General features: G+C 36.8%; 1 protein-coding gene across 2 annotated transcripts; it reads right to left on the bottom strand.

Annotated features, from left to right (window-relative positions):
* Positions 1-1,859: 1,859 nt before the first annotated feature.
* On the bottom strand, positions 1,860-13,434 carry SYT4 (synaptotagmin 4). Of its 2 annotated transcripts, none has more exons than XM_006136786.5 (4): positions 13,111-13,434; positions 9,545-10,305; positions 7,917-8,037; positions 1,860-5,358 (listed from the first exon to the last, which is right to left on the bottom strand). In XM_006136786.5, exons 1-4 carry the CDS (start codon positions 13,142-13,144, stop codon positions 5,051-5,053), a joined length of 1,224 nt encoding a protein of 407 aa, XP_006136848.2. In that variant the 5' UTR covers positions 13,145-13,434; the 3' UTR covers positions 1,860-5,050. The 2 variants fall into 2 exon arrangements, with proteins under 2 accessions (XP_006136848.2, XP_006136847.2); XM_006136785.5 differs by having other exon boundaries at positions 9,545-10,359; positions 13,111-13,429.
* Positions 13,435-13,808: the final 374 nt, after the last annotated feature.

The raw sequence follows: 13,808 nt of genomic DNA, 5'->3' as shown, positions 1-13,808 counted from the left end.
TAGGAAATAACAGAACTGCACATGCCATTATATTAATGTTGCAATAAGTGTGCCTTATTCTGAATTAGTTTAATTCACTTTGGACATGGATTAAGCTCATTTACAATAAAAAGGTCTTACTCTGGAATAAAAGTACACATGGAATGAATCAAAAAGAGTTACTCTATTTTAAATTTCTTACCTATATTAATCTGGATTAATTTTTTATGTGCAGACAAATGCTAGGATTGGCCCTTTGCTTTATAGTGATCAAAAAAGAAAAAAGATAAACAAACTTTAGCAGTATCTTCCATAAGTCATGTTTGAAGAGCTGAAATAAAACCGATGCATTCTCAATCATTAGGAAGTATATTTTTAAAGATTTTGAGAAATGAGGGAGTAGATGTTTGGGTTGATTGGTAAAGGACTCCAGCTTTTTCATCTCTTGATTGCTTTTTTTGAATTTACCTCAGATAATTAAAGTTTGAGAGCTGCTTCATACTGGGTGGTGTCCTCCAGCCAGTTCCTAGTGGATAGGCCTCATAACATGGGACCTCTCTTGGAAGTATTGAGGGGAAGGAAAAACAGAGAAAGGGGAGGAACAGAGAGAGGAGGTGTATGGGCAGAAAAAGCTCAACTACTAATCTCCCAAAGGAACTCCTCCCAGAGTACAGTTGATTCACATTTGCAGGACACAGTGCAGGGAATCGCATGTTGACTCTGCTTGAGCAATATCCTTTCTGCGGATAATTTGAAAGGGAAAGTTTAATCCGCACTGGAGTTTCCGGTAGGGATGTAAAAGAGTAGTCAAGTTGACTGCTGGCATTCCCCCCTCTCCCTCTGCCTCTGAATCAGGTCCCAGGGAGCTTATTGGTAGTCAACTAATTGACTACCCTTTTGCATCCTTACTGGGATGTCTGATCAAAGAAGCAAGTGGGGAGAAGCAGGAGTCAGTGGTGGGGGGAGCTGGCTTAAAAGCTGGTTCCCCCCAGCACTGTCTCTGCATGCTGCTTGTGCCTCCCACCCCCGTGCGGCTACCTCTATCATTGCAGAGGGACCAGGGAAGGCTGCTCCAGCAGCAGCCCCTGTCCATAGGAGGTTCCAGTGTGGAGCTGGGACCCCCCACAGACAGGAGCTGCTGGACCTGGCACAAGCTGGAACTGAGCAAGCTCAGCTTAGTCCTGGCTCATGCCAGGTCCAGGAGCTACCCCCTTGCAGCTCTATGTTTACATGTAGTAGGAGTGGCACTGCCTGCACTCCCAGCTCTTACTACATGTTAACTGCTGACCCGCAGCGGGTGCAGAGCCTTTCTTTATTGACTAATCATACAGTCCATATAAATTGTATCAACTACACGATTATCCAGTTACCTGCCTCTAAACATCCTTAGTTTCCATCTCTGGAAGAAATTGTGACCGAGATATATACATCTTAGTCACAATGTCCTTCCAAGGTGTCATAATTTGCTCCTGGCAAGGTAGTGGGGGATGGGGGAGGGAATAGAACTAAGTTTCCACCTGTTTCCCACCACCTCTGGATAAGGAATAAATGAAGTTGCACCACTGTTTACTTCTGCACCTCTAGACTTGAAGTCCTGGTAGTGAACATAGGTGGCTAAACAGATTCTGGTGAAATCCAGCTCAGAATCTAGCACCAAATGCATAAGCCACTTTACAACCAAATGGGGTGGAAAGATATTGTGCATTTAGAACATGGGATAAGGATCTAAGTGTGAAGATAATCATAATACACAAAGCCTTAGGTACCATAAAATGATTCTACCTAGGTATTATTTGGGAGTAGGGATTTAGAGAGGGACAACATATCTGGTGAAGGTGTGTAAGCAAAGACCAAGAACATCATTGAGTCTATTGAAAACGTACATTGGTAGAATATTTATGTTGGGATGAGATGAATGAAAGCAGCAGTTTATTCTTGTCTTACATACATGGCACAACATACAGAGCTGGCACAAAAACTTACAAAACCTCATACACCATGCTTCCTCCCAAATAACTTCTATCAAGTTACAACAGCATAAGAAATCAGTTATTTAGTCACAACAGAACTTCAGACATGAATAACCTCCCATTCAGTTTTTTTTCATAAGCTACTTAGACAAACATTATTTTACATGTTTAATACAGTACAGTATCCTTAACAGAGCTCAAGAGATTCACATTGAGAATTATATACTTTATAAAATGGCAAAATTTCTCATTTTGGGGAAGGATCAGTTTTTCTCCTCCCATGTCTGGTTTATGAATGGGTCACAAATCATTTTTACTCAACTTTACAAGCTAATCAGTGCTTTAACGTAAACACAAAAATCCTATTTACAGTTCTTCCAGAGTAATAAAAAGTTCTTTACTTCCCAACTCCCTCTCTCCGCCCCTCCCTCCCCAGCTGTCATTTATCTGGTAGAAATATTAACCCGTAGACAGCTATGGAAACTTTAAAACATCCTCCTGACAACATCACATTGGGTGGATAAATGACAGATGACTGCAGCCTTTGGCTGACATTTTTTTCTAAAAACAAAAGAAAGAAAGAAAGAAAGAAAGAAAGAAAGAAAGAAAGAAAGAAAGAAAGAAAGAAAGAAAGAAAGAAAGAAAGAAAGAAAGAAAGAAAGAAAGAAAGAAAGAAAGAAATGAAAAGGAGACTTCATATATTGTACTGAATGAAAGGCTTTGTATTCACTACAGAATGATGTTAAATCTCATCATCTGATCACATTAATGGAGACATTGTGCTACTTGTGGTTCTAATTGTAATAACTTTATCTTTGCTTTAGTTCTACCTTATAATACAAGACAACCCCATTGACTTTAGTGGATTGCTTTCATAACATTATTTTTTTACTCTAATAAAGATGTTGCTGGCTTGCTCCATAATGCTACTTTTTTGGGGCAAGATTCAATCACCCTTAAATATGCCGAGTAGTAGTTTACTCCTAAATTGTTCCATTGGCTAGGACTATTATGATTAAGGCACCACTATATGGTACTCATTCAAAGCCCACCAAGTCAATGGGATTTTTTTCTTTTGACTTAATTGGACTTTGGATCTGACCCTTTGTATATAAGGTTAACAAACTCTAGCCTTGAAGTAGCTAATCAGTATCTAAACAGTTTTTATTCTTTTGTACAAACAAAATGAATTTCATTTACACTAACTATTGTCGTAAAATCTGTATAGAAGTTGTTTTGAAAATTCATTTTACAGAACTTTATAAACATTGTGATATCAAACACATTCTCAAAAACTTGAGAAAGCACTAACACAAAACCCAAAAGAACCTAAATGGAATTCTTCCAGTAGTATTTATTTTGTTCTTGCATATTTAACATTCCAACTACCTCCACTTTGTCATTTTATGGACAAATTATGGACCCACTGAAGCCAGCAGCAAAATGCCAATAGGCTTCAACAATCTCTTCTCTGAAAGTCTAGTACAGTACCAAATTGTTAAAATTCTTTCATCATCTTAGCTGCATTCTGCAGCCCCTCTTCATGCTGTGATACATTAATTCTCAAGCAGTCTCACTGTTTTCAGTGGGATTACATGTGAAGGAAGGAGGTACTGAGTCTGACCAAGGGTATCAGAAACTGATCCTACATTTTCTTTTAATTCTCTGTATTCCTACCTAATATGTTTCAAATATTCTTCTTTACAAAGCTTATCATTCAAAAAGAACATAGGAAAAGTATTTGCAGACAACCCTGCATAAGAAATTAGTGTATATGCATTTACTTTATTATTACACATATTTCCCCAATCTGGCACTGTGATCACATTTAAATCACTTGATACATACATGTTGCACACTACAGTGAAATCTTAAGTTTGTTTCCCTCTCCCTTTCCCTCCCCATTTTTCAATACAATCAGCCATGGATACATGAAAATGATTGAAATGAGGTTCTACTTTAAAATTGTTCCTCTAAGGTGAGTTAGCTTGTGGTTATAATGCTAGTTTTGGCCTCAGTCCTGTAAAGATCTGTTATGCTTTATACTTTGCAAATAGTCTTATTGATTTCAGGGAGACCACTCACAGTGTGTAAACTTAAACACACAGATATGTTTTAATGGGATTAGGGCTTTGATTTCTGCCACACAATACAATACAATTTGTGTTTTTTTAATTATTATTTTAATAAAGCAAATAGAAAAAATGGTAGAGACTTTTTTGTAGATATTTCCAACTTTTAAAAAATATAACTCATGAAAGACCATTCATTGTAATATTCTGCACATTTCAGTAAATGTTTTACCTTCATTAGAAATGCTCTATGTCTGACCTAGGCATAGGGGGAAGGAATCTCAGGTCGTACTTATAGCACAGATCATAACCATATTGTAAACGTGTATTCACCTTTATCTGAGCCCTTTTTATAAAACTATTCATTTTAATTTGTTTGCTACTTTTAGACCATACTTGTTTCATCCACAGTAATAATAATAAAAAATCCCAAAACAAAAATTATTATACAATATTTCACACACATAACAACTATTTGCACCTGATGTGATATGCAAAGCAAGTTGTTGAAAATTTCTTGCATTTGGGTTATTCAAAGTTTAAGTACCCTCAACTTAGGAAAATTGCTTGAGTTTCCATAAGAGAAGGTTTCTCATACAATGGTAAGCCAAGCTAAGTATTCTTTCTGTCTCTCACGCATTCCCACTTTTTAGACTTAAAAAAAAGTCTGTCCCTTGATCTAGCAATATATATTAATGAGGTTATCATTTTCTGCATGGAGTAGTAATCTACAGTTTCCAGTGATTTATTCATAAAGATAGACTGCTCTTATTGAAGTTTACACTGCTTCACAAGTCTATTACTATGTAAACTCCAGCAGAATATGAATATCATATGAAATCATGTCAAGGTTCTATGGATTAGAAAGACCTTTGTGAAAATTTAGTTGCTTTCCAGTCTGATAATTCAATCCAGTCTTAACAAAAAGGATGTCTTGTTACAAGCCTGTAATTATACATTACACAGAAAGAAAATTGCTCCTTGCCTATGGAAACATTTTTTTTAAAGTTCCAACCCATTTCTAGATTTCTAACCATCACACAACATATGCCACTTGGCAATTTGTCTCCTAGGATATTCACAAATTTCCTTCCAATGTTCTCCACTTGTCCCTTCTGCTGAAGCTCCTAGGGTTAATCGGCCAATAATCTCATTCCTGGACCCCCTATCTGAATCCAAAACCAAAAATTCAATGCTGATATCTTCAAGGCCCTCACAAGGAATGTCAAAGACAAACAGTTCATTGAATACTGCATTAGGGGTGCATTTCTTCACATGGGTTTTCTTCTTGGAGATTCTCTTCTTAGCATGGTAGAGGTTCACTTTGACATAAGGATCTGCAATGATAAGCAAAAAAACCCCACTATTGATAGCTATCCAACAGGAATTCATGGGAGATATATTCTACCAACATAATGATAACACAATCAGGTGTTGCCATAAACAAGTATATGTTGGGGAAAAAAAGGCCCCAGTTGTAAAATTTTACCCTATGACCACAACAAACTTTTTACTCTGTGACAACAGCAAGCTTTGTTGGATATTTACAAAAGAAATAAACTGTATCTTCACCAACTGATTCATAACTGGTAAATATTAGATTTGGTTCTTTATTTTTCTATTTGCCTGCTGGCAGAAATGTTAAACTCTAAATTCATGTATAATTAGTTATTTACATTTACATGTTCAGGATAAGCCACATTCTTAATGAGAATTGTGCATGCAAATTCATAGAAGAAAAGAAAATAGAAAAAAAAATGGTTGACTAGAAAAAATATATTTTTAGTCTCAGAAGGGAAGCCGTGTTAGTATGCATGTGCAAAAACAACGAGTCCTGTGGCATCTTAAAGACTAACAGATTTATTTGGGCATAAACTTTTGTGGGCAAAAAACACTTATTCAGATGTTGTATTCTTAGTGTAACTCCTGTGATTTTAATCCACTTGATTAATTTCACCTCATAAATTTTAATTGGGTTATTTTGAAGCAGCAATTCCAAATATAGGGTTGAATTTGTGGACATGCTAAATACATCCAGACTTCTGCAAGTTGATGACTGCTTTGCATCATTGGCACAGAATGAAGTAGTAAAATCACAACATTCAATTTGGTCCATAATTTATTAATCCTGTGAATTGATCCAACTTTTTTTTTCAACAGCTTTCAAATTTTGCTTGACTCTTCTTCCGTTGAATGAATAGACTTTTACTAATGATCAGAACTAAACACAAATCCCATTTAGAATTGCTGGGCCAAAAACATCAAACTGGAATAGCTGGATGGTGCGAAAGTTACTTGGTCAATTTGACCTAATAGTATATGATGCAGAAATACAGAAACAAAGATTGTACTGCACAGATTCAAGTGCAATATGATAGTGACAAAGTGTGTTAGAATGTATTTCTACTTTCATACTACACTTTCATAGTTAAACAACACTATAGGAATACACTTTAAATAATTAATTAATTAACTGGCCTTTTGAAACACAAACACCACTCCAGCATTCTGTAAATTAAAATCAATGCCTATCAAAGTGCTGTAGAGTGCTCTTAATCTCTAGCTAAATAAATATTGCTGGTTAGCATCTCCCAGCCAGAGATAAGTCTAAAGTGTCCAGTTTTCTTCTTCTAGCACTATCAGCAGACTATTATACCACATATCAGGAGGTTTTGTTGCGATGCTGGGACATCATAGAGGGCTATATGGAATCTCCCAAGTAAATCACTTCCTAGCTTGCTGAGAAGGGAAATATGAGCAGTTGTTTATCTGACCATACAAGGAATACTCCCATACAAGGAGTCACAGGGGTCTATTTTGTCACACTTGCATCTGATTCCCTGAGAGACGACTCTTCTCCGTGGCCCATGAATCCCGCAAAGCTCATCTTTTCTTTTGGGCATTCAGGAAGAGGTGCTTTGAGGGTTGAAGAGGTTTTCATTTTATGCTCAGAACAGTCCTTTGCATTGTACTGTGAAATTAAATTATATCTTGGTGCCTAGTGCTTGATATGCTCTTACTAATAGCTCTTTAAAAGGAATTGAAGAAATATAGTATAGTGTCTGTCTGTCTCTGTGCATATCTGTGGAATTCCCACAAAAAGAGAGAGTAACAAATAAAATGATGAGAATAGGTTGTAAAACCAGCTTTTCCTTAATACAGCCCCAGGGTACTGCATTACAATGCACACATATCATATTACAAGTGACTTATCTTACATAGCAAATATCACGTAATGGGCCAGATTAATGACTGATGTAACTCTTTGGACAAAACTATACTTGCTGTGCTGGAGATCAATCTTCTGGCATTCGATTTAGTGAGTCTAATTAAGACCCAGTAAATCGAATGCGGAGGGCATGTCTGGCTGGTGCTGGTATTCTTGGCAGTCATGAGGAGTAAGAGAAGTTGATAGGAGCATTTGCTCCCATAGACCTTCCTCTTGGCTTAAGGTAAACTGATTGCAACTACATATTTTACATAGCTGGAGTTGTGTATCTTAACTTGACTTTCCAGGACTAGTTGAACTGCAGCAGTTGCGGGTCTGCTTCACTTATAGACCACCTGTAGATTATCTCTTATTTACAATAAAACTGTACTTCTGCAGTATTTCCCAACAAATATCCTGTTGATGTCACAGGAGTTCTACAGAAGAAAAGAGCAACACTCATTGACTTATTTGAGAAGAGGATTTCTTCCATGGTCACTGAAAAGATACTTAATTTCTTAGCAAATACTATATAGGATCAATCTTGGAATTCAAAATATTACCTGTCTCTGTGAACAATGTAAGAATGAGTGACAGATCATACAGGCCATGAGACCATGGGTGATAACACAGACAAAATCTTTAAACTGTAACTTCCCAAGCTTAGTATGTTTTTAAAGTCAGTACCTGATAATCCTGAAACATCAGCTTTGGGTAGATGTCTGGCTTTTAAAACAACCACCGTTAGAGTGTTTGTTGTAGATTGGTAGCAGAGAGAGATCAGTAATTCTCCACGCCCAGAAGACTTCTACGGAGATGAAAAGAGAACCTTTGTGAGCAAATATCTTGGTCATTATCTTTGCTGTGAATTGGAGTCATTATTATACTTTTTGAAAATGTCATGAGACCAGATGCTGGAACACATTGGTATAGCTGTAAAGGAGCTATTTGCAGTAGTATTACTAATAGTAGTGGTATCATAGTGCTATGCTACTATTTATCAGACTTGATCCAATGTATTCTGGTTACAAAACTGTGTCAATGGCTTGTTAGTAAACTGAGCAGAAAACCAAGGAGAAAATATAGATTGTCATGGAAGAAACCCATTAGTTCAGTCTGTCTATAGTAACATAAAGATTTAAAATTATTCTTGACCATCCATCACAGGAAATATATCTCAGTGAAAATAAAAAATTATAAACAGAGCTAAAACAGAAAAGGTATATCAAACACTGCAATTGACCATAATCTGCAATGAAACATTTTGACAAATACAGACTCAAAATTTTAATGAAATGTTGTCCCTAGTACTCACTGGATGACTATTATTTAAATGGAAGAAAGAAGAAATCAGGGTTATTCTCTATAGTTGCAAGAACAATGGATTCACACCAAGAAAAGCAAATACAAGAGTTAGGGACCAAAAGATCAACCCTCTCTGATATGTACGGTATCAAGATTACTGAGCTGTTGTGCTGCAGCATTAGAGTAAAAAATAACAATATTGCTGATAGGAATATTGGCTTGCTGTCATTAATTCAATTTGATGTAATGCTTGATCTTTTTAAAGCAATTACATTAACATCAATACACGTGCCAAATCCGTAGGAACTGGTGAGTACAATTCAGTTGTGATGGCTTTGAAATACCTTTTCTTCCAAAACCTAGATATTCAATAAAGGGTTAAATTCTGGACCACACTTAATCCAACAGGAGTTCTGATGGATTTCAATGAGCCCAGGAGATTGCCCAGAGCATCCTCCTTTTATTAGTAGAGCTTCAGCCTGTGTTACAATACTTAAGATACCAGATAATACCACATATGTCAATGAATATAGTTTCAATGAAAATGTATTCAACATGTGAAAGGTTTCAAATACAATATTGGATAAATATTTGTTGGTCTAGGATGGCTTGCAGTCAACTAAGTGATTCCCATTGACTTCAATAAGCTTTCAGTAATGTCGTAATTGCCCATCATCAATAGAGAATGGGGAGAAGCTGTTCATTTTGTTCTTGCCAGCCTGATTAATTTGGGTCAGGTCCTGCTGACCTAACGTAAGTGGTTCCATTGAAGTACATTGCACCAATTGCATAAGAAAATAGGATTTGGCCTATTAGCAATTTCTTATAGAAAGCTCACTGAGTGATCTTTGATTGCACTTGTATTCTTGTCTCCCCATAATGCCACCAGGCAAATCTTCTCAATGGTTGTAATGATCAGCTCTTTCCCTACTTTTCTAAGATACCAATAAAATAATAATATGATTATAAAAAACACCAAAGTACTTTCAAAGATATTTAAAATAGATTACCCTAACATTTCTTTTGATGATCTCTCTGTTCATTAACATCCTTCCTTCTGACAATTCAACTCCTTCCAGTGGCATGAGGACTTCTCCAATTACGTCATCTCTGGAAAACCTGTCAAAACTCAAGATCATAAAGTGAAGGATTAAATCTTGGACTTGGCTATAGGGGATCCCATAAAAGGTGAAGGTTTCATCAAAAGCTGGATCTAAGGTTTTTCTCAGCACTCTGGTTTTCACCTTGTGCTTCTTCTCGGGCAAGATTGTCATTTTGATGTAGGGATCAGAAGTCATGGACTGCTCATCCATGGCTGGCAATCCACGTGCTTCTTTGATGTTTACCACAAATGCCTTCTTCTCAAAGTTGTACTCTAAAGAGAAAAAGAGAGTCCCTAACTTGTCTTGTTTCTCTTCAGAAGACAGTGAAGTGTTGGATTTTATGCTCTCGGGGGAGATTGAATTTTTCTCCCTTTCTGCAAAATGCTTTGGAGTCAAGTTCTCAACATCTGGAGAGCTCTGGATTTTGGGGGTTGTTTTGGGGAAGTTGCCATTCAAATCTCTCTTCTCCAGGTCAAGGTGAAGAGAATTCTTTGGCATCACTGGTTTGCTTTTTGCTTCACATTTGTCATCTGCTCCAAATTTTTTCTTACTGTTGAGGTTCTCTGGATAAATGTCAACTCCCTTCAGCACATGGACAAATTTGTAGGGAGGGGTCTTGTTGGATTTGGAAGATTTACGCTGGCAGCAGATCCAAGCGAAGAGGGAGACTGTGAAGACAAGGCCAAAAGCACTAAAGATCCCAACCACTGTAGGAATTTCATCTGCAAATTAAATTAATAGTAACAAACATGTAAAAAGCAGTGCTAGAGATAATGTTGTAATATATTTGAAAATACACTCTAAAGACATGGCACTAGCAGCAAACTAAGCAGATTGAAATGTTTTCCGTTGTACATATTGAAAAGGATCTGTGTATATTTCACGCCACCTGCAGGTTTAAATGCATAGCCACACAGCAAGAGGGACTCTTTACGATAGTGCTTTTCCACATACATAGGGTAGCCAATTATTGCAGTTTATTGTTTATTTCTTGTTAACAGCAGAGTGATTGGGAGGAAAACAGTAGGACAATACAATATCATTAATAATTATTTTCTGAAATGGCTCCTTTCTCTGTGCAGTTTCTAGGTTCACTTCAAACAACCCCATTGCTATGAACCCCTGAGGCAAAAGCATTTTCAGCTCCCTCCTGCAGCTTCTGCACTAAGTTATCAGGATTCGGTTGCTTAAACAGAATTTGAAATATGCATTACTTATTTATGCCATCTACTTTTTTACATTGCTCCTTGGACTCCTCTGTGTATTGAAGGAGGTAAATGTTTTATGTTCTGACCCCATAACTGGTTAGAGGTATCCCATGAAGATGCTGTGTTTAATACAAGGCGATGGTATTCAACTCATCTTTTTGCAGGAGTGACTCCCTCAAACTATCTTATCGGATCGTATTGTATTGTACCATATCAATCATCTTTTTCCTGCTTCCTGAGCATTGTGCATTAATGTTCAAATTTAGAAACAAGAAAACCCACTATATTGCTATCCATTAAATATTGAACCTATCTGACTATCAATAAAAATCATGTGGAATTTAAAAGTAACAGAAGGAGGGCTTTTGTTTCTTTCATATTTCATTAGATCCTATATTATGAAAAGTACTAGAGCTAGATTCTTCTCCCATGTTCATATGAGTCATGGATTTAAAAATTACATTTCTAAGGGGAAATATGTGCAAGGGTTATAATCTGATTTGGAATGTGGATAAAGTGGTTGCATATAGAGTATGTCATTATTTCATAAGCATGCAATGAAGAGCCAAATGAGAACAACTTACTGGAAACCCAATTTGTCCCATAAGTAACACATTTTAACTTTCTACAATATACCAATCAGAGCACAATCCACTTCAATGTAAGAGTGAGGAACTAGTAAAATATTAATGTGATGACATTTTGTATGAATAAAGATAAGTATGTTCTTTATTTAAGAGTTCTGGTTCTTTAGCACATGATTAGTAGATCTTTCCAGTTGAGAGAGAGCACAGGGGTCTTATATGAATGAGTCTGTTATGTATAGTTACAGGCTATACAGAAGGAAATCATTTTCATGTACAGTAATATCTTTTTTTATTATTGAAGTGACTGAAAAAATAGCATTACAAAGAGATATCGGGAGATACATTTCCAGCAAAGGGTTTGACGTGGCTCTTCATTTCTTCTATCAATTGTGTCATTTTGCCTTCTACCCTTACTCTGTATCATTTCTTATAATTAAATAAAAGAACTCAATAAAATGACTGAAAAATGACATATGTGATCAATAAGTGAATTCATTTTTTTAAAGTTAAGCACATGGCATGAGTTTAGACAATTCCTCAGGGTACCAAAGGGGAAATTGCTTAAGATGAAATAGGAGAGAACAAGATGTGATAATGTAATTATTAGCACAGCTTAAACAGGTTTTGAGTATGACTTTGCATTTTTGTAACACTTTTTCATTAGTTCACATTTAGATAGTCTGTTTATATAAGTGTGAACAATATTACATCTTCAGCTTTTGATAATAGCATTGATAGCACAAAATTGGTACACAAATTAATTATCTTCATTAAATTAGTCATCAGGTGAGCAAAATGTTACAAATGTAGTTAGAAACTCCCAGGTGGGTGGTGTGGGCAGGGAGATGAAATGGTAAATAACATTGCTACACATTTACTGCAGTTAGCCAGAACCTGTGTTTTTGCTATTTTCCTATGGTAAATCAATTGTCCAGTCACTCAGAAAAGGTAGAGTTCCTTGAGATGCTATGTATTAATACCAGAGCAGCTCCAGATCTCAGTAACACATATATAAATCTGCATTTGTGCCCCTTAAATCAAGGGAGTGCATTCAGATTTGCACCTGTGCTAGAGTAAATGTTTTATAAAGGATAATTAAGAAACATTTTATAAACTCTAAATAAAGGTATATCTCTTAAATGTACACACACACACACACACTCACACACATTTATGGGACTGTTCCTGCAACTCCCATTCTCTCAAAATAAAATTAATCCTATATTCAACAAAAATGTTGAACTTAAAACTTTTTTGTATTATTATCCTCTTATGTTAATATCCCCTGCACCTAAATACGTTTAAAATAAGTTGTATTATCACTTATTCACCTACCTAGCAGCATCGATTAGAAGAATATATATATGATACACACACACACACACACACACACACAGTCCTAATGGTTGCCAGTGCATGGACTGCAAAAACAAAAAAGAAAATTAGGTATCTATAAACGTCTAAACCATAAAAATAGATTGTGTTCAAGTGATTCCTTCGAAAGAGAGATAAGGAGGCTGCAGAGGTAAGTTAGACAAGATGTCATGCATATTCTTAGTATAGAATGTTAGCTCTCCCAAGATCACTAAATGGAATGTTCATACAAATATGCAGCCAGTTCTAAGGCTTAAGGATGGAAATTGCCCGGCATTGTAAGTTTGGGATGGAACTTGCTTACCAAATTCTTCTCTGGTAGCTGAAATCGGAGCCATTTTTGCGGCGTGCTCTGTCCAAGGTACCGAAACGCACTTCCCCTTCTCAGCCCAGATCTTAGCTTGCACAAACCCAACGGAGCCTTATTTTCCAGCGTGATGAAAACACAAACATGAAAGATCGGGAAGGTTTAGGAGGAGGAGGCTATATTGGGGGAGGAGGGGAGGGAGCTTTTAGACCTTCCCTCTTCGCAGTGATTTGCAACCCCCTTCCCGTTTTGGCTCTTCTGAGTAGCTCCGCTCTGAGACTGAAGACGTGGTTGAGACCCAAATTGACGCAATCCTGACGCTACAGGGCTGAAATCAGCACCTTCACCCCCCTTCACCCCCACCCCACTCCTCCTGGGGATTCAGCACACACTCATCAATTATTTTAACTGCTCGGCTGCAGGAGATCCGCTCACATTCTCAGCCTGACACAGAAAAAAGATGCTAATTCCTACAGCCAAACATGCTCTTGTATAATCCACAGCCAGTTTATGTTCTATTAAGTGTTATGTATTAATTTGATAGTCAGGTTGCAATGATGCAGGGAGGTGGTGACGATGTAATGTCTTAGGGTCAAACGACCAAACTCCAACGTGGTTTCCCTATATTTGATATCATATATATAATAGATCCGAGTCACTAAATATCCTGTGTCTACTCCCCTCCCCCTTAGAAG

Source organism: Pelodiscus sinensis, chromosome 6 (assembly GCF_052426305.1).
Source record: "Pelodiscus sinensis isolate ZL-2025 chromosome 6, ASM5242630v1, whole genome shotgun sequence".
Lineage (NCBI taxonomy): Eukaryota > Metazoa > Chordata > Testudines > Trionychidae > Pelodiscus > Pelodiscus sinensis.
This window is presented reverse-complemented; position numbering and strand designations above follow the sequence as displayed.

Bases quoted from the DNA above. Each gene is read 5' to 3' on its own strand.
- SYT4 (XM_006136785.5), bottom strand. From the start codon at position 13,144: ATGGCTCCGATTTCAGCTACCAGAGAAGAATTTG. The intron at 8,038-9,544 runs GTAATCTATTTT...TCATCTCCGTAG, and splicing joins TCATCAAAAGAAATGTTAGG to AAGTCTTCTGGGCGTGGAGA. The intron at 5,359-7,916 runs GTACTGACTTTA...TTATCATTGCAG, and splicing joins TGATGTTTCAGGATTATCAG to ATCCTTATGTCAAAGTGAAC.